Here is a 25,379-nt window from a genome sequence, read left to right on the forward strand (position 1 = left end):
ATTAACGAGAAACTGGTTACAAGCTTGCCCCATCAGACGACCGAGCGGGTTTTTAGTTTGCGGCAAAAAATAAATAAATAAAAAATAAAATAAAAAAATAGCTTTACCGTCTCCTGACTAAAACAAAAAGAATGAAAACAATAGGTGCTTCGTTTTATAAACTCCAAGTTTTGTACTAAACTCGCATGAGAGATGGCGCCTGATTGAGTAAATCAGAAACAAAGTTAAATACTTGCAACAATGCATAGCGTTCTTTGAAATAATATATATATTAGTCTAAATGATGTAATCAACAATTTGAAGGTTAAAAAAAAAAAAAATAAATAAAATAAATCATTTTAAAAAATTGCCCAAAACGATGCGGCCAAAACAAGATGTTTAATTTTTCAAATAATAATGCTTCTATTTCGTTTCAGTATTTCTAATTTGAAAGAAAACGCACATTTAAAACATCAAAAATGAATAAATCAGTGCAAGGGAAGAGATACCAATGATAATTGAAAATGTGCGTAAAACAATTTTCTTTTCACCACACATCGTCTGTTTCGCCCCCTCCCACCATCGTTTCTGGAGGGGGAGTGCAAAAGAAACATTTCAGATGATTTTATTTCCCCATTTGGTGAGATGTTATTTTAACTCGAGGACAAGCTAAAAAAGAATGCATGGTTACAGATGGTCAAAGCGCGGGAGAGGGGTCAGATAAAACGTCAATGGCGGAGGTATTCTGCCTGAAGGAGAATACGCAGCGCGAGAAGAAAATTAATTTTTGACTACTGAAGTTAGACTGCCTATGATAGGAGAATCTCTTTCAAGCAAATGATTTTCCTTTATCCTAATAGTACATTGAACGCATCCTTTCCCACAAACTTACATACTTCCCGGCCCTGGTCTTTCAGGGCCTGGGCAACAAGTGTCAAGCAAAGACCATATGTGGAAGCAACCACACATAAGACCTTGGTCAATGTAGGAGAAACCCTTGTCACCATCCAGCTCCCCTACTCCCCGGGGAGTTGGTCCCCATTTCCCCCCTCACTCCTCACTTTAAAAATCGGCATTGTGCCTAATTTGCTCGGTGGGGGAGCAAATAAATATCCTTTCCCACGAACTCACTATAAAGTTCAAACTTTATACAACTTTACATTTCGGGACTTATCAGACAATTAATAAAGAAATGGTATATATTTTACGTTTGATTGGAATTCAATCCTATATATATATATATATATATATATATGTGCGTGTGTGTGTGTCAACCACATACAGTACTGTTTTGCTGTTTCATAGCTCATCAGTGCGGCTAGACAGGTAACTACCTCAGGCCGGATTGAAACTCGACCGTCTGTACGACAGTCAAGGCTCCTAACTGCTACGCTATCGCTTGCGAGTACACCGATGACTACCACTTTAAAGATAAAGAATTAAATTACTTAATATCCGGAAACTACTTATTTGTGGAAAATTTAAATGCGATATTCGTTTTTAGCATACCCGAAAAGTCGTCATTTTGAAGGAAAATGTTAAGGCGGAAACCAAGTAAAAATTTACCAAAACTTCTTTTATATTTGCTTAAAAAAGTTACATTATATACAATGTTGGTCACCCGAACCTTAAAATTTGCCTGGGTCACTTCCGCCGAATGGGTTTTAAACAAAGTGCGACTCTTAACAAAAGCACTTATCACAACAACGGCTTTGTTTTTGTAATGTTAAATGTTTTTTGTTTGATTTAGCGTCTCAAATTGTAGCATGAAAAAATGAATTTAGGAAGTTTTAAATTAAAAAGAATCGTACTAAAAACTTTTGTGGCAGCTCGTGAAGAATCTCGGATTGGATTCGAATTATCGTTTCTTTTAAAGAAAAATTGTTTGAAAACCATTTCAACTTGCAATGAAAGTTTATAAGATTAGGTAAAAGTGGGATACTATCTAAAAATCAAGTTTTAAAAAGGCAAGTCTTAGTTGGTCCTCTGAAGTACTTTTACCTAATGTTATAACCTTTACTTTTTTTCTTTTAACTGTTTGTATTTTTCATTGTTGGAATCGTTATCAAATAAAATTCGTGAAATGCCGATAAAAAAGTGAAAGGGATTTAGTTTTTGTTTTTATTTGTATATTTTAGACGCGAAAAAAATTGCAATTAAAAAAGCTTTCATGGCTTTGTTTTCATGTAATTACGCATGCGCAGAATTTTTTAAAAACCGAATAGACGGTTTAAACGCCCAAGCAAGCTGATCCGAGTTATATATATATATATATGTATATATATATATATATATATGACGATAAGAAATTGAAAAATTGCAGGAGTGTGGTCAGAGCGAGATGTATAAAAAAATAGTCTACTAATGCCAATGTAACTGCTAGTCAACCAGCTCTAAACCCTATTTGATATTGTGCTTGGAGAATCTTTCATAGAAAACTTAGAACAAATATCACAAATTGTTCATTTCTTAAAATGAATGGAATGGATTATATTTCTATAATAAACTCAATAGTGTTGAAATTTTAATAAAGAAATAATATTTATTTTTTTTATGTACACATATTCCACATTTAGTGAAAAGAACACTCTTTGACCGGCCTTTTGCAGTCATTTCCATCATCATCATTCCTTTCCAGCAGTCACGTCCTCTTCTATCCTCTGGAAAGGGAGGTGAGGAAAGGGGGAAGAAAGGACCTTTCCCCGTTTTCGTCAGTTCGAGTATCCTCGGCCTTCGAGGTGGAGACTTTACTTCGTTCTCCGTCAAAAAGATTTTGGCGTTAAATATAAGGTTACTGTTTTTTCTCCTTTAGAAAAAAAACATTTGTTTGGACTACATTGATAGTTACTAAACTTACAATGTAATTTCATTCCCAGTTATTAAAAAGCAACAAGGTTTTATCGACTAGAAAATTAGTCTCAAAAAGACTAGCGGAAGAAACGGGCTGTGTTTTGGGGATTTCCTTTTTGTAAAAGACAGAAATTAATTTCGCCGGCTTAACGAGAAGACGAGCAGATTATCGGCACCGCCAAGAGAGAAAATTCCCTCTTTATCCAAGGAATTGAAAAAGACCATGTTGGAAGACAATTCAACCGAAGTTTCCTTTACAGAACAATATTTTTTATTAAAAAAAAAAAAAAAAAAAAAAAAAAAAGACAGAATTTATCCTGTGTAAAAATTATTTTATTTGTACACGAAGCCTACCAAAGCGGCTTATGGTTTTCTTTTATTTGAATTTAAAAAGGTATCTGAGCCTTCAAAGGAAAATATTTTACCTCTTCTTCCATTAAAGTCAAAGAGACTTTGTGATTCCTTTCGAAAAAAAAAAAAAAAATTTGTTAAAAGAAAGACTGAACTTAAAACAAGGACTTAAAAGAATTATTTTCTGTTTTTATGTTCTTTTCAGCCTTTCTTACAAGTAAGAATTGTCGCCTTTTTGTGTATTTGTTTTTTATTTTTAATGTTTCATAAGGGTATTTTTAATTCTAGCTTGGGGAAATAAAGGCAATTCATAGCTTATTTTTATAAATTTGGATCATTTTAAACACATTTAGGGTCTGTATTTCTTTTGCTTATTTCTATTTGTTTCCCATTTCCATCAAAGTTTCTTTATATGCTTCTTTTTCCTTTTTTTGTTACCATGGAAAACGGATTTTAGTAACAACCCCAAAATTCCTTTACTATGTATGTATCTAATATTTTGTTTCTAATAGAAAGGAAAGATTAGAGAATCTACATAAAATGTAAAAGTGTAAAATTTACCTGCGAAAACACTAGAAAAGTTCTCAAATTTCCAAGTTCCCTCCTAACCTAAGAGGGGAGAGGTAGGCATACTGTAACACTTCAAATATATCTTATTTTGGTGAAATTTATATCATATGTATAAAATTCTTCGAAGATAATGGGAGTGGTCTGGATGTCTACGTTATCGTTTATATGCCGAATGACTAATGACCCACTTCAAAATGACAAACAAAACTTCCAATACATTCATCTGATTTTAAAGAAATTGAAACCATATCTATGACACTAATTCAGATAGTTTTCCAATATTTCTGTTTCTTCCGATTATATTAGGGAGCGAAACGGAAGGAGAACAGTAAATAGAAAAAAATAACTTAAAAGCACAGAGAAAAAAAAAAGATAACGATTCTCTTTCAATCCTAATCAGTTCTTCTCTCTAGTCTATATATAAAGCGAAAATGTATGCATGTTTGCTAAAAACTTTCGACAGACAACAAAAATTCACAAACTCGGTATCATATTGAAGCTCCATCCTTCGCTCAAAAAATATCGAAAAATTGGCCCAAAACGTTCATTTTTCTCACCTCAAAATCGACAATTTACGATAGGGGGGGTCAACAAAAACGGCCCTCTCGACCGGTTCTACGCATGCGTCAGATGACGTCATAACCTGATTTACTTTAAATAGTTGAAAAACTGAAAAACTTTCATGTACGTCGCCTTAGGTCAGTTGATTAGCGCGTTGGTTCATTATCTAAACGTTTTGGGTTAGAATCGTGGTGTGAGATGTCTTTTTTTTTTCGATTTTTTAAATTTAAATATTGAACCAGTATTATTTAAGCCATTTTTCACGTAACGTTCGTTTTTCTGTTTTTTTTTTACTTAGCTTATCCACCCCCGACCACACACCCAAAAACACGCGGGTACCCACCGATTTTTTTTTATTTTAATATCGAAACAGGCTTATTTAAGCCATTTTTTCACGTGTTCGTTTGTCTGTTTTCATCGTTCGTTTGCCATACGTTAGTTTTATTTTTTTTCTCCGCTTAAGTTTTAACGTCGTTTTCTTTTTTACTTCGCTTATAACAAACAAACCTGGTCATTGACGTCGTCGTCACGCTCGACGACTTCCGGGCGCGCACCTGTCAATCTGGTTCTTAAATAAATTCAAACATCTTTCAGTAACTCATTCTGGCTGGCCGATTTTATTTTCAAACTTCGCCTCAGGGCTTCCGGTTCGATCCTACCACTCCCGGGTTCTTTTTTTTTATTTAACACCGCACACACCTACAAACACCCGGGCAACGCCGGGTACCCCCGCTAGTCTATATATATATATATATATATATATATATAAGCGAAAATTGTGTGCGTGTGTCTCGCAAAAACTTTCGACAGAGGCCACGGATTTTCGCCAGATAGGTATCATTTTCAAACTCGAACCTTCGGCCAACAAATATCGAAAAATTGGCCAAAAACATTCATTTCTTCAACTGGACCCTTTTCTACATGGAGTGTAGCAAAAAAAAAAAAAAAAAAAAAAAAAAAAAAAATCGTTCTTTTATTTTCCCTTTCTACTGCAACTGCGACGATGACGTCATGTTTGTCCTAGAAAACGTTGATGTTAGTTTAACTTGATGGTTTTTTTTAAACGTTTCATTTTGTCAGTTCTTAGTTGTTTGTCTCTCTGGCGTCGGGCAACTTTTTTTTTTTTTTTAATTTAAACAGGGTTATTATTTCGCTTATTATTTAATTTACTCCCCCCCCCTCCATACACACAGTGTTGTTATCTTAAGATTGCAGGTTCGATCCGACAGGGTTATTTATGCCATTTTTTCTGCTTTTCGCTGTTTTTCTGTTTTCATTTTAACGAATATTTTAACATTTTTTTTATAATATTTGAACAGAGTTATTAATTACCCCCCACACACACACTTACAAATACCCGGGGAATGCCGGGTACCCCCTCTAGTCTAATAGATAAAAGGCAAAGTGTGTGTGTATGTGTGGCAAAAAATTTCTGACAGACGCGTCGGAACCTGTCCAAACCGGTATCGTTTTCAATCTCGATCCTTCGGACGAAAAATATCGAAAAATTAGCCAAAAACATTAATTCCTTCACCCTCAACTGGCCAGTTTTATACAAGGTGGGGATCGATTTTTGCGTCGCCATTTTTTGCAAGTCATCTTTCCTTTTCTATTGACTTCACTTAATTTCGACGTTCTCAACATGGACGCAACCGTAAAGAAGTCACTGTTTTTTTTTCTCCTTCGAGTTATAGGTTCGAGCTTGCCTGCCTACTTCCACTGTTTTAATTTTTTTTTACTCAACACATCCAGGCAACGCCGGATTGTTAAATTTTATGCGAGTTTTTCCATTCGCTTCTTTCTCCCCGCCCCCTGCTCAATATCCTTATTACACCACCTCTACACGGTACCCAGAAAAACCGTACACGACCCCCCCCTTTTTGCTAGGTAGGAAAACTGGTCCCTTATTGAATAAATATCGATTGAAAACATTTTATGACTGTTTTTGAAGGAGATATTGTTTTTAAAAGAGACTATGCACCCCCATAATATTAAAAAAAAAAAAGAAAAAAAAAAAAAAAAAAGCTTGATCACGGAGGAAAGACACGAAAAACGAAACCATATATTTATTTAAAAAATACTCTAGTTTTAACAGTGTTATTACGAAACAAAAATAAAAGAAAGAAAACATTATCAAAGAAAGCAATAATTTTTTTTAGAATTAATTCAGTTCAAATAATTCTTGTGTTATTATAAAACAACAAAACAGAAAACACGGCACTTGTGTATTTTTGGTACCGAGTTGAAATAATAACGTTATTTCGAAAGCCATTCTTAACATGGGGAAGCGAGGGTATCGTTTAAAAGTCATTTCGAGGGCACTTGTGCAGTATGCAAACGGCATCTATTGTTAAGAGGCGATAACTCCAATTTCTTCTTTGTCAAATAACTCGGCAAATAAGTAACAAGATTTTTTTCGAACAGAAAAATATTTGAAAACCAAAACATTTATTGTATAAAAATGTATCAATAATTGTAACAAAATTATTTAAAAGTCTGCGTAAATTTTAATAAAACAATTTTGAATTAGAAACATTGAATTTTTGTAAAGTAAAATATATATTTGTTTGAAGAAAAAAAAGAAGCTAATTTAAATGAAACATTTTTTTTAATTAAAGCGACTTTGAAGGGTCAACAACAAATTAATAATTTAATTCTTTTTTTTTTTGACCGAAAAAGCACCATCTAGCGACAGTTTAGTGAAATGAGCCAAGAAAAAATGGCCACCGTTCTCGTACGGCACAAGTGCCTTTTGTTTCGTGTACACAAAGTGTTAAAAGTTCGGTACTTCACGGGGAACGTGGACCCAGCGTAAACGGTGTTTTTATTCAATGATTGCGCCCTCTAAGCGTTTTCTTTCACTTTCTTTGGCTTTATTTTTAATCGTGCGTGTATTTATTTTATGTTTTTGACCCCCCCTTTGGGTAAATTTGATTCATACTTTTATTTCGTGCTTGTTTTTATTTTATTTTTTTTTTATTTTCTCCACTAAATATTTGTTAAATCATTTTTTCATACATATTCAAGTAATATTTCCCCCCCCCCCGTCCCTTTGTGGTCTCAACTAGTACTTTCCAAAAGTTTTCGGGATTAAATAAATCAAAGAAAACCTTTTGGGCATACGCTTTGAGAGAACAATCATTAAAAACACCGTTCCCCGTGAAGTACCAAATTTTCTAAATAAAATATTTGATTACAAGAAGTGTTTTGTTTATTTGTTTCGTAATAACACAAGAAATGTTAAAAACTAAAAAATTTTTTAATATAAATTAGTCTCGCAAGTAACTGCGAGACAAACAAAATGTTACTTAGAGACTACTATTGTGTAATCCAGCGTAGGGTACCGGTAGAAAAAATAAAAAATTAATTTACTTGAGACATACTTATTGAACATTTTCTGAAATAGTACAATAATTACCTTGACATTCTTCTGTTTAGTTTAAGATATCATTTTCAGATATTTTGATAGTTTCAGAGTTTTCCACGACAACCTAAACAAACCACTATTCGTACTACCATAATAACAGCAACACAGAGAGAGAGGGAGAGAGAGAGAGACAGACAGACAGAGAGGGGGGCTACTGTTCAGTATTTGTGTAAAATATTACATAACTGATTTTTCCCCTATTTTTGATTATCCGTTACATTACTACCGGTGATTTTGTGGCCTGTCAAGATTATATTATGAATATATTATTATCATTTTTAATTTTGTAACTGGCTGTAACATTTTCTTGCATTATTTACAACTTTTTGTAAATAATGCAAGATATATTTTCAACTACAACGTAAACAAACCACTATTCGTACTACCATAATAACAGCAACACAGAGAGAGAGGGAGAGAGAGAGACAGACAGACAGAGAGGGGAGGGCTACTGTTCAGTATTTGTGTAAAATATTACATGTAACATTTTCTTGCATTATTTTCAACACGTAAGCGTACTATTTTTTTTGTTGTTGTTTGTTTACAAATACTGTGTCAATAAAATTCTTACTTTCTTTTATATTATTAAGAAAATAATAGCGTGTTACAATTAGTGCATGCGCACCAACATTTTTACTATAAGGGACTTACGTAGGACTCCTGGGACTTACGTAGGACCCCCCCCCTGGAGTGAATTTGGTATTGCGGTGATTTTGTGGCCTGTCAAGAATATATTATGAATGATGGCAATAAAAAAGTATATGATAAAATTGCTGAAAAAGCTAGAAAAGCTGAATATTATTGAAAAAGTAAAGATAAAATAAAACAAAGAGTTCAGAATTATAAAAAAAAAACTCAAAGCGGTAAATAATGATACTTATAAAAAAAAGCAAAAAGAGTCAAATAAAAAATTTTTCAATAAAAATAGAGAAAAAATGCATGCGAAAATGGCCCAGTATTATAAAAAAAATAGAGAAAAAATTTGTGCAAAAGCATATTATAACAAATATAAAAATAAACATAGAAAAAAAGCATCTAAATTTACTTGCAAATTCGAAATGTCAAGCAAAGATGCTAATTTTCATCGACACAATGAAAATCAAATTAATAACAGTGACTACAGAATATCAATGACTCGTCTGTGTAGAATCGAAGATGGCTGTCCAGACTCAGCTCAGAAATTGGAATATGCTAAAAGATTGCATAACAATTTGTCTGATTTGAGTCCGAATTTGACAATTGCTCAAATTAGGAAGAAATTGGATAGTTTCCAAAGTTGCAAAGGTATGCATTCTGATAGAATTTATTGCTGTGGCCAAAGTGATTGCACGGACAAGCTCGCCCTGCTGAAACTCTTGTCACCACACTCGCAACACCTGAGAACAGTGATCAGAAAAATATATCGATTGTCGATTGGAACATGGCTTAACAAATATGACATCGCAATACTTGAAGGGGACCGGTCAATATATAGTGAGTTAATTTACCAGGTTAGCAGGGATGCTACTATTTCTGACCTTTACAATGAATCCTTTTCAAATGAAAAGGAATTTCACACTGAGGTTTATGTTACAACAAAATATGCCAATTTGTAATCTGTAAATCATATGAGCAATCATTACATCAAAATGCTCCATATTTGTCTGAAATGACAAATTATGAAAGTATTAAGAAAAAAATTAAAGATGCTATTGAAATAAGCAAAAAAATAGAGCAAAAATCTAAAAATTATGAAAATGAAAATAACGCTGATGATCAAATTGATTGCGATCCTAATATGGCTAAAGAGGCAGATAAAAATGAAGCTGATTTGAATATGCCTCAAATCAGACATGTCACTGAAGTTCAAGTTTTAGAAAATGAGCAAAAATTGAATTTCATTCAAAAAGAAATTTATAATGAAATTATTTCCAAACTTGAGCAACAAAATCTTCATTGGAATGAGGAAAACCCTATTCACAGGTGCAATTGTGACGATTGTCCACAAATTCTCAAATTTATTAATGGTTTTGTGGATGTGGGCAAATCTTTTCTGATCAATGCACTGGCAGATAAAATTACTCTCACATATCCTGCCATCAATGGACCCAGTGTAGTTATTTGTGCTCCTACTGGTGTCAGTGCTTACATTTTGAAAGGATCTACATGCCATAGAGTCTTTCAACTAAATGTGCAGCATGGTTCTACACCTAAATATGAACCATTATCAAAGGATAAAATAAAAAGTTTGAGAACCATGCTTGGATATGCGAGATTATTCATTATTGATGAAATAAGCATGGTTAGTCACTTGCAATTAGCATTTATTCACCAACGTTTGCAAAATGTTTTTGGTGATATTAGGAAACAAGTGTATCCATTTGCAAACATGTCAATTGTTGCATTTGGTGATTTATTTCAGCTTCCACCTGTTAATGAAAAACCTGTATTTTCCAAAATATCTATTCAAGATGCTAGAAAATCAAATTTGGGAATTGCTGGTATAAATTTGTGGTCATATTTCGATTATGATGAATTGACCATAAATGTGCGACAAAAAGATGACAATGAAAACTTTGTTAATATTCTTAACAGAATAAGACTTGGGTCACCAACTGATTAGGATATTGAGATCTTGAAAAGGCATCGAATCAATCCTAAACAAAAAACAAATATTGATCAAGTTACTGATCTTTTGCAAAATTTGCAAAAGAAAATGCATATTATTTGCATTGTACCCACAAATGAATCTGCTGAGGAAGTGAATTATAAAATGTTGAAAAAAAATAATATTCATATCATTGAAATTTCAGCAACTGATTCCAACTTAAGACAAAAAGCCGTAACAAAAAAAAAAAAATCAAAACAGACACCAAAAACTTCTAAACTTAAAAAGATTTCTGACACAGCTGGACTTGAAATTGTGCTTAAAATTGGAATTAGTGCTAGATGTATGTTGCGTCGAAATATTGATATTGAAAAAGGACTTTGCAATGGTACAATGGGTACAGTCACTGAAATACAAATGAAAGATGGCAAAGTTGTTGCTGTGACTGTAAAATTTGATCATATGCAGTCAATGTTGAATTTGTGCAAGCTGACTATGAACTTTCTCCTGGACTCTTTGTGACTAGATCTCAAATACCTTTGTCACTCAGCTATGCTTTAACTGTCCACAAAACCCAAGGTATTTCAGTCGATGGTATCATTGTTGACTTGGGATCTGATGTCTTTTCAGATGGAATGGCCTATGTAGCTTTGTCACGTGCTAGAAAGCTGTGCAATGTCTATTTGATTGACCTTGACCCTCATAAATTGACCATGTGTAACAAAAGTGCATGGACTGGATATAATAGATTGAGGGCCAAAAGAGACAGGGTTGATTTGCCACCGCTTCCTCCTTGTTCTGTTATGCCTCAAAGTTTGTCATTGTACAAACAGACTTATAAACGAAAAAAAAACAATCGTTATAGATCATGATTTGAAGCAAAAACATAATAGTCCAAATAGAAAATGGCTGAAAATAGACAATTCAATTTCTCAAAATAATTTGGACCTCAAATTGATCAATGAAAGAAATGCTTGTTTTGCTAACAGTATTGTTCAGACAATTTACCACCTTCCTTTGTTGTCTAACATCATTAAAAGCATTCCAAACATTGATTTGCCAATTCAGCAATTAAAAAGATTGCTTGTCCCTGGCACTCACAGTGTTGCTGATCTTAGAGAATCAATCGGAGGCGTTTTTAATAGTGGCCAACAAGAATGTGCTATTGCATTTTGGGAATTTTTGATAAACAAGTGCCCTGACAGTGCCAAACAATTATTCACTTTTGAAGAAAGTAAAGTGATGAAATGTCTTAGAATACACAAACAAAACTGCCAAAGACTACAAGATAGTGAATGTAATTGCACCTTTAAAGTTGGCTGTGGGTTCCAAACCTTGCAGATTGCTGGAATACCACAGAGATTAGTTATTCAACTTCATCCTACTGATGGTCGACAGCAATTTAAAAGTTTGCTCAAAACTGATGCTTCAGTGCTCAAACATTGTATCAAATGTCAGCAAAATACTGAGCACTTGGAAAATGTCACTAGAACGTTTCCTACTGCAATGAAATATTTGTGTGTTCAAATAAATAGATTTATGTTTGAAAATTATAATCCTCGGCGAATTAATGCTGAAATTATGAATTTCAGTACAAAAAAACAAAATATTTTTGGAACAAATTTCAAAGTAAAAACAGCTATTCTGCACACTTTGAATAGAGTCGATTTTGGGTATTATACTTGCATTGTTAGAAATAATATTAAGTGGAATATCGTCAGTGACACTAACTTTTCTAATAATGTCAATTTTCCTTCCAAAATGTCCAATATTGTTGGCATTTTTTTTTGAAAAAATATAAAGGAAGCAAACATTTGATAAAAACAAGGTCATACATTCAATAGAAATAAATAGTGGTGGTTTTCGCTTTTAAAATTCAACCATCACCTAGGCATGGCATGGGGCTGTAACTGTTACTCTGCAGGCGAACAATAGCACTGTTATGAATCATAACTAAACTGGAGACACGATTTCTGCTTCAAGAGATAAATGTAATATAAAATTTTAACCGGAAAATTATTTTACTGAAAACTATCGATCAGTATTACACTCTAAAAAGGAAGATACTAGAGTTAAAAAAACAACAATTTTATTTACACTCAAGCAATTCAAAATTTATCTCAAAACTGACTCTTCAATTCGCAAATATTGTCAACAAAATACTGAGCATTTGCAAAAAGCCACTAGAAATAGAATTTTTCTACTGCAATGGAATATGTGTGTGTTCAAACAAATAGATTTTTATTTTAAAATTACGATCCTCAATGAATTAATTCCGAAATTATATATTTCAATAAATTTTTTTTGCAGAAATTTCATTGTAAAACCAGATATTCTTCACTTTTATGAAAGTCGATTTGGGCATTTTACTTGCATTATTTAGAATAATAACAAGTGAAATATTATCAGTGACACCAATATTTCATATCATTTTAATTTTCATTCCAAAATGTCGTCCATCAATATTGGCATTTCTTTTGAAAAATATAAAAGAAACAAATAATTGAGAAAAATCAGACCATATATCCAATCGAAATAGCAAAAACTTGAGTGCTAACCTCCCAATCAGCGTGGTATGGGGCTATAACTGTATCCCTGCAGGCGAACGATAGCACTTTTATGAATCACTTAAATTCAGAATTTAAAACAAATTTCTGTAAAATTTTTTTATGTAATACTTTTCCTGTGATCATTAGCATGTTCTATTAATTAATAAATATAATTCTATTATTTTTATTGTTGCTTACGTTGTTGATGAATAGAATTTTAAAAAGTTAGGTATTTTCTTGAAAAAGGATTTCGGCCTCAACAGAAAGATGTTCAACAAAATGTTTAACCATAAAATTTACCAAAAACTATTAATATTAAACTATAAAAAGAAAGATACTAGAATTTAAGCAAAAAATATTTTATTTCAACTCAATCAGATGTGCCTTATGCAGTAATAAAAATGCAATTGGCATTTTGTTGAACTTTTTAAGATTTTAAATATTTATAAATTTTCTCATTATAAAAAACGATTATTATATTGATTATAATTTTTTGACAGAAGAAATAAAATGAATTGCATAAAAAACATTAGAAGACAAATTTTTAAATCATAAGATAAATCTAAAGTCACTAAATTATCAATAAAGTTTGTCATAATAATACATTTATTAGATTAATTTTAATTTGGAAAGATAGAAGTACAGTTAAAACATCCAGAATCAGCGAATTCATTAAATTTTATCATAAAAAAAAACGATTGTTTTATTTCAATGCTATTGATAAGAAAATATTTGTTTTACTTGATTAAAATTAATTAAACATAGATTATATCTGTAGTATATAAATATTTTTTTATAATGAAACAATTTATTAATTTTTGCTGATTTACGATTTTTTCATTGCCGGTTTTTATTTTGCAAATTAAAAATAATCCAATAATCTTTTTTGATAATGAAAAAATGTGCTGACAATTAAGTGATTTAAAATATTTGAATATTTTTTTAAATGAACAATAAATTAAAATCAATTTACTAAATAATCATTTTTTTTCAAGATTTATTTACACAATTTACTAATATTTATTGATATAATTGGATAATTTTGCATTGTTCTTCTAATGTTTTATATTCATTTTATTTCTTCTGTCAAAAAATTATAATCAATATAATAATCGCTTTTTATAATGAGAAAATTTATAAATATTTAAAATCTTAAAAAGTTCAACAAAATGCCAATTGCATTTTTATTAGTGCATAAGGCACATCTGATTGAGTTGAAATAAAATATTTTTTGCTTAAATTCTAGTATTTTTCTTTTTATAGTTTAATATTAATAGTTTTTGGTAAATTTTATGGTTAAACATTTTGTTGAACATCTTTCTATTGAGGCCGAAATCCTTTTTCAAGAAAATATATGGTTTCGTTTTTCGTCTCTTCCGTTCGGTTTAATTATCAACTGTATGGTAGCTTGATCTTTTTGGTGGTATGGTAGCTTGATCTTTTTGGTGGTATGGTAGCTTGATCTTTTCGGTGGTATGGTAGCTTGATCTTTTCCGAGCAGTGATCTTGGACATTACCTAAAAATATACAACTTTATTGGAAGGAGGGAGACTCGTTTTAAAACTATACCTACCTCAGTATTTTTTTAATTTTCTAATTTTGAGCGATTATCGAGACTCCTAAGACGTGATTATGTCATATCGGACATGTTTTTGTTCAAAAGTAACACTCGACATTACCTTTTTTTTTTTTTTTTAAACTAAATAAACTCTAAAATAAGTTGAACCACCAAAAACTTTCGAAGTTAGGTAGAAAAAGAACACGTAGAAAAATCAATTTATTTTTTTTTAAACAGTAAACAAGTAAAAATATTTTTAAAAATATGGGATGTGTATTATCTTTTATAGACAATATCTTCAAGAACGGTCATAAAATGTGTTTCAATCGATATTAATTCAATAAGGGGCCAGTTTTTCTACCTAGCAAAAAGGGAGTTTTCCGGATACGGGTTTTCCTAAATTCCCTCTACACACCCAGGCAACGCTGGGTATGCCTGCTAGTCTCTAATAAAGCTGTGTTAAATGTGTTCTTTCTTGTCGACAATCTGACTATAACGTGTTTACTACTATTACATACTATTATTGCTACTAATAAATAATACCAGTAGCAGTACTAATGCTGATAATAACATAAGTTCATTATTGCCGATAACATGACTATATAACAAAAAGAAAAAGACATACCAGAACTTGGAAAAGCACATATAAAAACATCTCCATCTCGAATTTTGAAATCTCGCATTATTGGCACGGATTGTTTAACGGAGGGCATTAAAGGTATCGAGATATTGTCATAAATCCATCCGTACATAAAATGCCCATCTCGGTCGTAAACCTTATTCTCATCAATATTGTTTACTGGTTGGAATGTGCTCATTTGGGGTAAACATTCCTTGAAACTACGTACAAAGTCGGGATCTAACATACCCAGATTTTGGACATTTCTATTTAACTCTGTCATCTTAGACCTTTTCCTAGACTTACTTTAACAACAAATAAATATGTCAAATAAACGAGAGAGAGAGAGAGAGAGAGAGAGACAGAGAGAGACAGAGAGAGAGAGAGAGAGAGACAGAGAGAGAGAGACAGAGAGAGAGAGAGAGAGAGACTCTGACCTTATCTTATGAGATAACTAATTTTAAAAGTTACTTTGACACGTTCTTTGTAGTTTACACAAATGTTAGTAGCTTTAAGTCAGCACTGCTATCAAATTACACTATAATACTACCTCTTTTATATCGTTCGTTATATCTTATATACTAGCGGGACACATGTCCCAGCGATGCCCGAGAAAGTATATTAACTCATGGAATTTCTGATCACCGCGTTGAACTGTTGAATCATTTGCTACTTATGATTACCCAGTACAAACGCAAACCCCATGAAGTTACCATAAAACATGCTTTTATTTGAGAAGGGAAAGCTGTCATCTAGATTTAAATATAGGTATCGTTAACTAAAAATAAAGTTGAAACAAACGTGGAGCGTTAAAGTCAATTTCACTAAAGGAAAATAATAGATAAATAATGATTGGCAACCATTTTGTTATTTTATTTATTTATTTTTTTTTTTTTTTACATAAGCATCATCGCTTATGGTCCAGAGACCACTCGAGGATAAGGGTTAAAGAGTGTATAGTAGTTCATTAGACAATATAGTAATCGATAGTAATGGAAATTCGGTAAATTTGTTAACTTAAGTGGAACGGCTCATCAAGAACTTGTTACGTTGGACTTGAAGACAGCCATACTGTAATCAGCTGGAAAGTAGGCAAACGAAAGAGTTCCACGGGTGTGCAGTTCTAAGAAAGAAACTTTGTTCATGGAACCTATGTTTAGGTTTAGACATAGATAAAGAGTTTGGGAAATTTTTTATAGTGTTTTCAGCTCGACAAGTGTTTCTCCTGAAAATTTGGCGAAGGGGACCATAGACTGGAGTTCAGACGAGCACTTTCCATGAAAATAATGATGAAGCAGAAACAGACTTGCAACATCTCTTCTGTGAGAAAAAGGTTGCAGGAAAGAGAAAAGGGTATCCCCACTAGGCTAAGAAATCTATTTCGAACCCTATCAAAGCAAGATAAGTCCTTTTTAGCAGTTCCTGCCCAGATGTGGCAACAGTACTCCATCCTTGGACGTACCTGGCTCTTATATAGGTAGAGAATTGTATCAGCAGTGAGATATCTACTGGATCGATAGAAGGATCCCACTATTTTTCCAGCGACCTTGGCAACGGATTTGAGGCACGTGTTCTATTTCAGATCAGGAGTAAAGGTCAAGCCCAGAAGCTTGTCAAAACATGAGGCCTCAATAAGACTAGAGCCAATCATTTCAATTGATGCCAGATGGGGATCAGAGCGTTGATAATGTAAAGATAGAAGCTTCGTTTTAGATGCATTAAAAATAACCAGCCACTCCTTTCTCCATTGTACCACGTGCTCAAGATCAGAGGAGAGAGAATCAGAGAGATCTTGGTCGTTTACGGCCTTTGATGTGCTACCATAGATGATAGTGTTATCAGCATAAATGTCTACGAACGATGTAAGTATGTGATTTGGAAGATCATGAATGTAGATCAGGAAGAGTTGGGCCCAGGATGAACCCCTGAGGGACTCCAGCATTAATACTGTGAGCTGATTTCTGCCCATCAACCACTACTCTTTTGAACCTATCAGAGAGAAATGATTTAAGACATTTCCAGCTATATCGTATATTTTGTTTAAAAATGAAATATAGTCTTTCGAAAACAAGGTCAGCAAAAGTTTAAAAAATAAAGAGCATGCTTAAAATAGCGAAATTGAAGAAAAGGACAAAGAAATAAAAAAAAGTCTGAATTGGAAACGAGAGTGATTCTGTAAAAACAATGTTGCCAAACTTATCAAGAACCTTTATGCTAGCGAGACAACTAATTCTGACAAGAATTCAATCACAGTGTTTAAGAAGCTGCATCAGTAACTATATCCTAGTCTTACAAAGCTGTTCAATCATTGGTGAACGTATGCCATTAATTTGCATATGTGCACAATTGATACTTCTTAGATGGGATGAATTCTAAAGCCTGAAGATGAGTGGAGTTTTTTGTTGGACAGCTTAGGAGAACGAACGGTGAAAAATAATATCGAATACACGAGGATTTGTTGCAAGTTAAGGAGAGAAAGGAAAAGACTTGCGCGTTGTATTGACAAGAGGCCGACTTGACACCGACAGTTTTTTTTTTCGTTCCCTTTCCATTTTAATGGGCGATAAAAAGCTGTTATGGGCAAATGGGTCTACAAAACAGACTCAACCATTTGCGAAAGTGGCGAGGAAATGCCTTATGTTATCTACTAGCCAACCATTGCAGCTTAAAAGATCGCTAAAAATCTAAGAGACTGTGTAAAGAAACTGAAAACTGTCATACAGGATGGTCGCTAGAAAAGTGGGAAATTTGTCAAACAACAATTTATTTTTACAAAGAATAATTTTTACAAAGTTTATCAAAGACAAATGTTATATTATACTCATAGATACTCAAAATGTCGCCCGTGTACTTCACTACAGCGTCTTAATCTAGAAAACCAACAAAAGAACCAATCAAAAAATAGCAATCACGCATTTTATTCCTGATCTAAGCTGACCTTCAAATTTCCTGCTTTTCTAGCGACCGATTATTATATTGTACAAAATATATAGTAGTAGCCGTCCAGCGTGGCCCGATTGTAAAATACACTTAAATATATTTTAATTTATGCAGATTCTGTATTTATTATTACAGAGCCAATACTGTACCCAATATATAGTAGTGATTTTGAAAGTTAAAAAAAAAAAAATTTGGGTGCCATCAGAGAATCAAAATCAAAACGTTTAGCACTCCAAGTCATTACCATTTGAGCTATCATCAGATTGGTAAGAAATAGTTCAAATGAACCGACTTTAACAGGTAAATATATATTTACGCATGCTTAAAGGAACACTAAGTCAACTTATGCCTGTCAGGTTCCAATTTTTTTACATTTTCAAGTTTCAAGTTTTTTTTTTTGGACGACCTATCCAAGGCCTGTTCTAAGTGGAGCCGGCTCTTTTAAGACGCCATCCATAACAGAGGCCAACCTGTGCAAGCTGTCAAACCTCGATAAAAAAGTTTTGACCCATCTCCAACATATGCAGCAACTCAAAAAAATAGAAAAATAAAAAAATGTAAAAGCTCAACCGTGATCTGTTGCCCAAAAGTACGTAGTACCGTTTTGCTACAACTATTCAAATTTTGATAAGTGGAGCAAGACATCAAACGAAATCCTGGTCGAGAAAATGCTGTCTAAACAAAGACAAGCATATGCAGTGTATCACAAAAGTGAGTACACTTCTCACATTTCTGTATATATTTAATTTTATCTCTTCATGGGGCAACATTGACACAATCAAAAGTAGTCTGTGTGTAGCTTATATTACAGTTAATTTATTTTCCTCTCCAAATAATTCAAAATATAACCATTAAAAGCTAAACCCCTGCTAACAAAAGTGAGTAAACCCCTTAGGGAAAGTTGTCAATATTAACGTACATCATGTCAACTATCAATATTTTGTGTGGCCACCATCATTATCCAAAACTGCCTTTACTCTCCTCGGCAGGGAATTTACCACAGTTTCATAGGTAGCCACTGGAATGCTCTTCCACTCCTCCATGACGTCACGGAGCTGGCGGATATTTGAGACTTTGCACTTCAGCTTGAAGATCCCCAAAGATGTTTTGTTGGGTTCAAGTCTGGAGACCTGCTTGACCAGTCAATTACCTTTACCTCTTCAGTAAAGCAGTAGTCGTCTTGGATGTGTGTTTTAGGTCATTGTCATGCTGGAATACTGTCCTACGAACCAGTTTATGGAGGGAGGGGATCATGCTATGCTGCAGTATTTTACAGTACATGTTGGAGTTCAGGTTTCCCCCTCAATGAAATGTAACTCCCAAACACCTGCAGCACTCATGCAACCCCAGATCATGACATTCCCACCACCATGCTTGAATGTAGACATGATACACTTATCTTTGTACTTTTCACCTGGTTTCTGCCATACATGCTTGAAGCTTTGGAACTTAAATTAATCTTCATTTCATCAGACCATAAGACATGGTTCCAGTAATCTGCGTGCTTTGTTGACATGTCTTCAACTAACTGATTGTGGACTTGTGTATTATCTTCTGAAGAGGCTTCCTCCTGGGGTGACAGCTATGCACATCAATTTGATGTAGAGTGCAGTGTATAGTCTAAGCACCAGCAGGCTAACCCCCCCCACCTCTTCAATCTCTGCAGCAATGCTGACAACACTCCTAGGCTGATCTTTCAAAGAAAGCATTTGGATGTGATGTTCAGCTTCTTTGGACGACCTATCCAACGCCTATTCTGAGTGGAGCCTGCTCTTTTAAAACGCTGGATCATCTTAGCCACTGTGTTGCAGCTCAGTTTCCTGGTGTTAGCAATCTTGTAGCCTTCACCATCTTCATGTAGCGCAGCAACCCAGAGAGTTCTTTGCTATGTGGTGCCATGTTGGAACTTTCAGCGACCACTATGAGAGTATGAGAGCTGCACTACAAATTTGAACACACCTGCTCCCTATGCACACATGAGCAGAGTAACACTAATGAGTCACATGACATTTTAGAGGGAAAATGATCAGCAATAGTCAATTTTGACATTTAGAGGTGTAGAGTTATTTTGAGAGGAAAATAAATTAACTCTTATATAAGCTGCACACAAACTACTTTTCATTGTGCCAAAGTGTTGTCCAATGAAAAGATATACTTGAATGTCAGTGTTGTCCCATGAAAAAGATACTTAATCTGCAGGAATGTGATACACTGCATACCATCCGTGACTATAATGGCTAAACTTGGCCACAAAAATCATGCGATGAGAGAAGGCTAACATATCCACACACACTCTTCTTATACAAATTAATGTGTTCTTATTTCGAATATTCTATAATAGAAACATAGATTAAAAGAGAAAATATACAGTCAACAAAAAAGAACATATACAGTCAATAGAAGCAAATGTATTCAAGCGAATTTATGAATTTTATGAAAACAAGATGGATAATAATATTGTAATTTTTCCACATTTTTTAGATGAAGATTGATAATTTGGCTTATTTGGACTACTCTTCTCATCTTGAGTGTTATCCTCACATTAGTTTCAGCCGATGTAACCTACGACCTTCCCCAGGTTTATCTCGTCGAAGTTTGAAATCTGCAAGGAATTTCGAATAAAACCTTTTAATCTATGGTGTTGCACGCTCTCGTTCCATCAACCATGGTCGGGTAGAAATCTTAAGAACTTACAGCATAACAGATAAAGTAGAGCCTTCTGGGTGTTTAAGGCTGAAAAAAAAAAAAAAAAAAAAAAAAAAAAAAAGCATGCTACCCTCATGGATTAAGTATAGAGTTCCATTCGAAATTCTGTGCAGATTCCAGAGTTCCACATGATACACCTGAAGAAGGTCTGAGATTACATTGGCTGAAACGTGAGAATAACACCCAAGAAGAGAACGGTCCGAAAAATCCATATGTATATTATTTACTATAATAATTATTAAATACCTATAGATATTAGTGTTTCGCCCTTTTAGAATGATCAAATTATTATATGATGATCTGTGCATATAAGCTAAATTGGCTGACTAATCAACTGAAAGTGCTCAAAAATAAGAAACGAGTTTCTTAAAAAGGGGCTGACATAATTATTTACTATAATAATTATTAAATACCACTAGATAACACACACACACACACACACACACACACAATTTTGGGGAGAACGAAAACAGGATATTATAATTCACAAGAGTAAAAGATTAAATTTAGCATATGGGAATGAAAGGAAGAACGAACTAACCATTAGCATGCTGGGGGGGAAAAAAAAAATTGAGGTATTTTGCAATTACGACGGTAAAAATAAAAATGTAATCAAAAACAAATACGTAACAAATAAATGTTACTAAATGCAAGGTAAGTTACTCTTTTACCTATCTCGATAAGCCTTTTGTAATTGATCTGCTTTTGAAACGTTCATTTACTCTGAAAGAAAAGTGGTATCTAATCTTAAGGTAAAACAAAAATAGCGGGCATTAAACAGCCATCTGACCGATCTCGATAATAGCTCAAAATCGAAAATTAAAACAATACTGGTAGAAACCCACCCAATAAATATCACTAATCGTGTGAAAAAGTAATATTCTATCAGTATTTTGTTTAATTTTCGATTATCGAGGCTTCCAGTTAACCGCCCAAAAGCAGCCATTTTTCTTGTTTTAACTTAAGACTCTGCACTACTCTTATTTCGAAGTAAATGAAAGCTTTAAAATAAGTTAAAATACAAAAAAAAAAAACTTATCTATGCAAGTAAAAAAGTAACTTCTCGTGCTTTTGGAAACATTTATTTTGACCATTTTTTGTTTTCGTTTTGTTTTAACAGCAAAATGTTCGAACTGCGTTTGAGGCCGAGAAGAACACGTATAAAATGTAGCTCTTAAAATAATCAGTGTTATATATGCTTTGTCCTCTTTTTCTGCCTCAGTTTTTAACTAGAGCAAATAAAAAGCTATATATTTTGAATACAATTGTATTAACACATAACCGGACACAGACCCGCCCATATTAAGTAACATTAGTGGTATATCCAGTCCAGCAGAACAAATCAGGTAAACCGGCCAAGTAACTTTTTATGACTTAATCTCTTCATCTAAAGAAACCACATAATCATCGTATGCAGCAAAATTTAAATACTGAATTTGCTTTTAATGTGCTTTTTGTCCCTGCCCATTGTTTATCGAAGTGTGATTTACAGTAGAACTCCGGGATACGGCGGCACTAGTATACGTTTTGTTCAGATTACGATGTGGAATATGTCTTCCGGACCCTGGTTACAGTATTTACCCCGCCTTACCGTGCTATTTATAATGTTATTTGATTATGTACATGTGTATTATATACTGCACTGTATTTTGTCATTAATTTTTAACGCCGTATCCCGAGGGTCTACTGTATCTTTATTTTTATTTTATTTTATTTTTTTTTGCTGGTGATGTCTTTGTGGATTCGGGCGATTTCCCGATTTTGAACTGAACCACGACTCATGTCAAATGCGAGAATAATCTTATAATGGGTATCAGGTGTCTCTTAAACTCCTGTATAGAAATAAGCGAGAAATACACAGTTTGCTAAGGGCATCAGTGAATTACTTCCCTTTTGACAGAGGAAATGTGAAATGACCCTTCCCCTGTTGATTACGGCATGTTGCTGACCATGCGCAGTTCTAAGAGGGCCCAACCTACCAGGCTTTGCATTCTCACTTCGAGAATGATTAGTTTATTATTAATCGCCTGAAGTACCCCTACTAATGCATTTTTGTTGTTGACCAGATTGTTTGTCCTTTAGGATACTGACTCTTCAATCCTATTTTCCTATCTTTGTGTCACATCATCCCATTGTGGGAGGGCGTTGAATAACTTCTCTGCAATGGGCAGGATACTACCTGCTTAAATATACAAGGTGAAACGATAAAATTGCCGCCATAGAAAAGACATCATTCCATTTCCGTTTGATGAAAACGGGTTTTCTTTTTTTGTTGCAGACCATCTACTAGTTAGCCAGTTGTGTACAAATCCCAAGAGGGATAGGAGTCTTCTATCATGTCTGAAAGTGACACAATGTTCAACGAGCAAGATCAGAGATGCACCGCTGTACAACTCATGCTCTCTACTGATCCAAGTTATGGCAACAGGACCATTGCCAATACCATCAAAATGCGAATCCAGACAGCTCAACGCTTGAGGGCACAACTCAACAGTTTCCGACCACGGTTATGGTCTTTGGTGTGGCTTCAAGTGAGGGCCACATCATGCCACCTCACATCTTTAAGTCAGCTTGAAAGGCAATACCAAAGTGTACCTGAATGTGCTGAAGAGGGTGGTGATCCTTTGGTGCAATCAGGTGTCCGCTGGTAGACCTTGGGTGTGGCATCAAGACTTGGCACCAGCCCACAAGTCCAAAGAGACCCAGGTTTGGCTTCAGAAGGAGTGCTACGACTTTGTACTCTTCTTTCATTGTTCCCCTTCTCCCGACCTGAACTCGCTGGACTATTTCGTTCGGTCGTACGTCGAGAACATCACCAACATGACCTCCCACAACACCAAAGCCAGCCTGATTGCCACTATCTGCTGAGTATTCAGTGCGCTTGTGAAAAAGGCATGCTCCCAGTTCTGAACCCGTATCGAGGCAGTAATTGAGACTGAAGGCGGCTGCATTGAATGTCAACTCTACTACAATCAAGTTACCTGAATTGATTTTTTTTTAAAAATAAGTTTTCAATAAAGCTGTAGTGTTTTCTATAGGAATGACAAATTTATCGTTCCACCTTGTATTGTGATTGTCAGATTCATGTATGGTAGAGACCAAGGGTGGGAAGGGGGAAGTAAGCAGCCCTTTCATTGTACTTTTTTTTTTAAATGATGTTACCAGTTCACGTTGCGTTTGTAAATACGTAGATTGTATTTGGGTGTATTTTCTCTTTGTCTCCCATTGCATGAAGTTTTATATATATTCTGGATAAATAAATAATTGTTAAATATTCTGCACTTTCCCAAATGGATTATTCTTCACTCCCGACCGGATATGGAAGACTTCCATCAAAATGGTTGCGTCATGCCACCACTCTAGAAGGTATGTCACTTCTGACGCGATTTTCTACCTGTATAAGAGACAAATACGTGATGAAATGGAGTACTGTTGCCACATTTGAGGAGAAGCTGCTTAGACCACCCTATCGTATATTGACAGAGTTCAAAACCAGCTTCGAAACTTAGTACAGGATGCCCTTTTCTCCTCTCTGCAATCTTTTTCCCACAGAAGAGACGTTGCGAGCGTGTCTGCTCTATTATTTTCATGGCAAGTACTCGTCTGAGCTTCAATCCCTGCCAAAGTTTCACAAAACACTGCTATCTATAGCCAATACCAACAATTCCCCATCCACGATCTGTACCTAAATCTAAAATTCCATGAACAAAGCTTATTTCCTAGAACTACCTGCATCTGAAAGTGTTCTTTGTGTTCATTGTGGGAAAATAGTAATTTTCGCTGAATTCGAAGTCAACTTCTGCTTTTCTGCACAGACAGTTCTTCTGAAAAAAAAAAAAAGAAAAAAAAAAAAAATTCGCTTTTTCAACTCTGTAATAAGTTTTTCTCCGTTTACTTCATCTTATTTCTACGATATTAACTTTGTTCAACAATACAATTCAGTCTAGACGAAAAAGATTTTCTGAACCAAGAGTAGATAAACTTCCGATTTAGGAAATTTTCCCATGAATAAAATGTTACTTTTTCATTTGTTTTCAACTTCAATTTTTAACCAGATACTCCTGGTATTTTTTTTTCTGCATTCGTTAACCGTGGAAAACCTATTTTTCCCCTAAGTTCGTGTATTACCAAAATATTGCTTCCTGGATAGAGAAATAATTTTACGATCTGCTCATTATTTTTATATTAAGGTATTTTCTTCTCCGGGCCTCCTTCCTTTCGTTTTTAGACACGTCTACGTTCACCTTTGATTACGACTATGTTTTTGCCAAACAATGGGAACTTTTATGGTTCACACATCCAAATAGCATACTTTATCCCTAAAAAAAAAAAAAAAAAAAAAAAAAAAAAAAAAAAAAAAAAAAATTCTTTTTACATGCTTTCCACCACACGCACTGCATACACCATTGTTGGGGAAGGGGTAATTCGACTTTTATCTGGCCGTCTGTATTTAATATTTATTAGACGCTAACATTCCTGTTACTTTTTTGCAGCTTAACGTTTGTGTCCCATTCTATAATACTAAGAATTATTGATATAATTTCTTTGTCCTTCAGTGTCGCTAGGCTTTACAAAAGAATTAGATATCTGAAGATGTCACTTGATAATTCCTTTAATTTAAATGGTCTCGCACATAATGATAAATCACTTATGAAAAAATTTTTTTATCGAAGATTTCGACA

At 34.0% G+C, this 25,379-nt stretch overlaps 2 protein-coding genes across 7 annotated transcripts in view; one reads left to right on the top strand and one right to left on the bottom strand.

Moving 5' to 3' along the window:
* Positions 1-25,379, top strand: part of LOC145303651 (uncharacterized) — a 637,407-nt gene that overhangs the window by 303,355 nt on the left and 308,673 nt on the right. The gene's annotated exons all lie outside the window — the stretch shown is intronic.
* LOC145303649 (sulfotransferase 1E1-like) overlaps positions 1-25,379 on the bottom strand; it is a 108,867-nt gene that overhangs the window by 37,987 nt on the left and 45,501 nt on the right. The window contains exon 1 of one of the 2 annotated variants that reach the window (XM_080145207.1): positions 15,058-15,370. The exons of the other annotated variant lie outside the window; for it this stretch is intronic. Within the exon in view, the coding sequence (XP_080001333.1) occupies positions 15,058-15,334 (277 nt within the window). The 5' untranslated portion in view covers positions 15,335-15,370. Of the gene's footprint in view, positions 1-15,057; positions 15,371-25,379 lie in introns of those variants that run through there. 2 annotated transcript variants of the gene reach the window in all.

The sequence above is a fragment of the Euprymna scolopes genome, chromosome 19 (assembly GCF_053919585.1).
Source record: "Euprymna scolopes isolate OS-2025 chromosome 19, ASM5391958v1, whole genome shotgun sequence".
Taxonomy (NCBI): Eukaryota; Metazoa; Mollusca; class Cephalopoda; order Sepiida; family Sepiolidae; genus Euprymna; species Euprymna scolopes.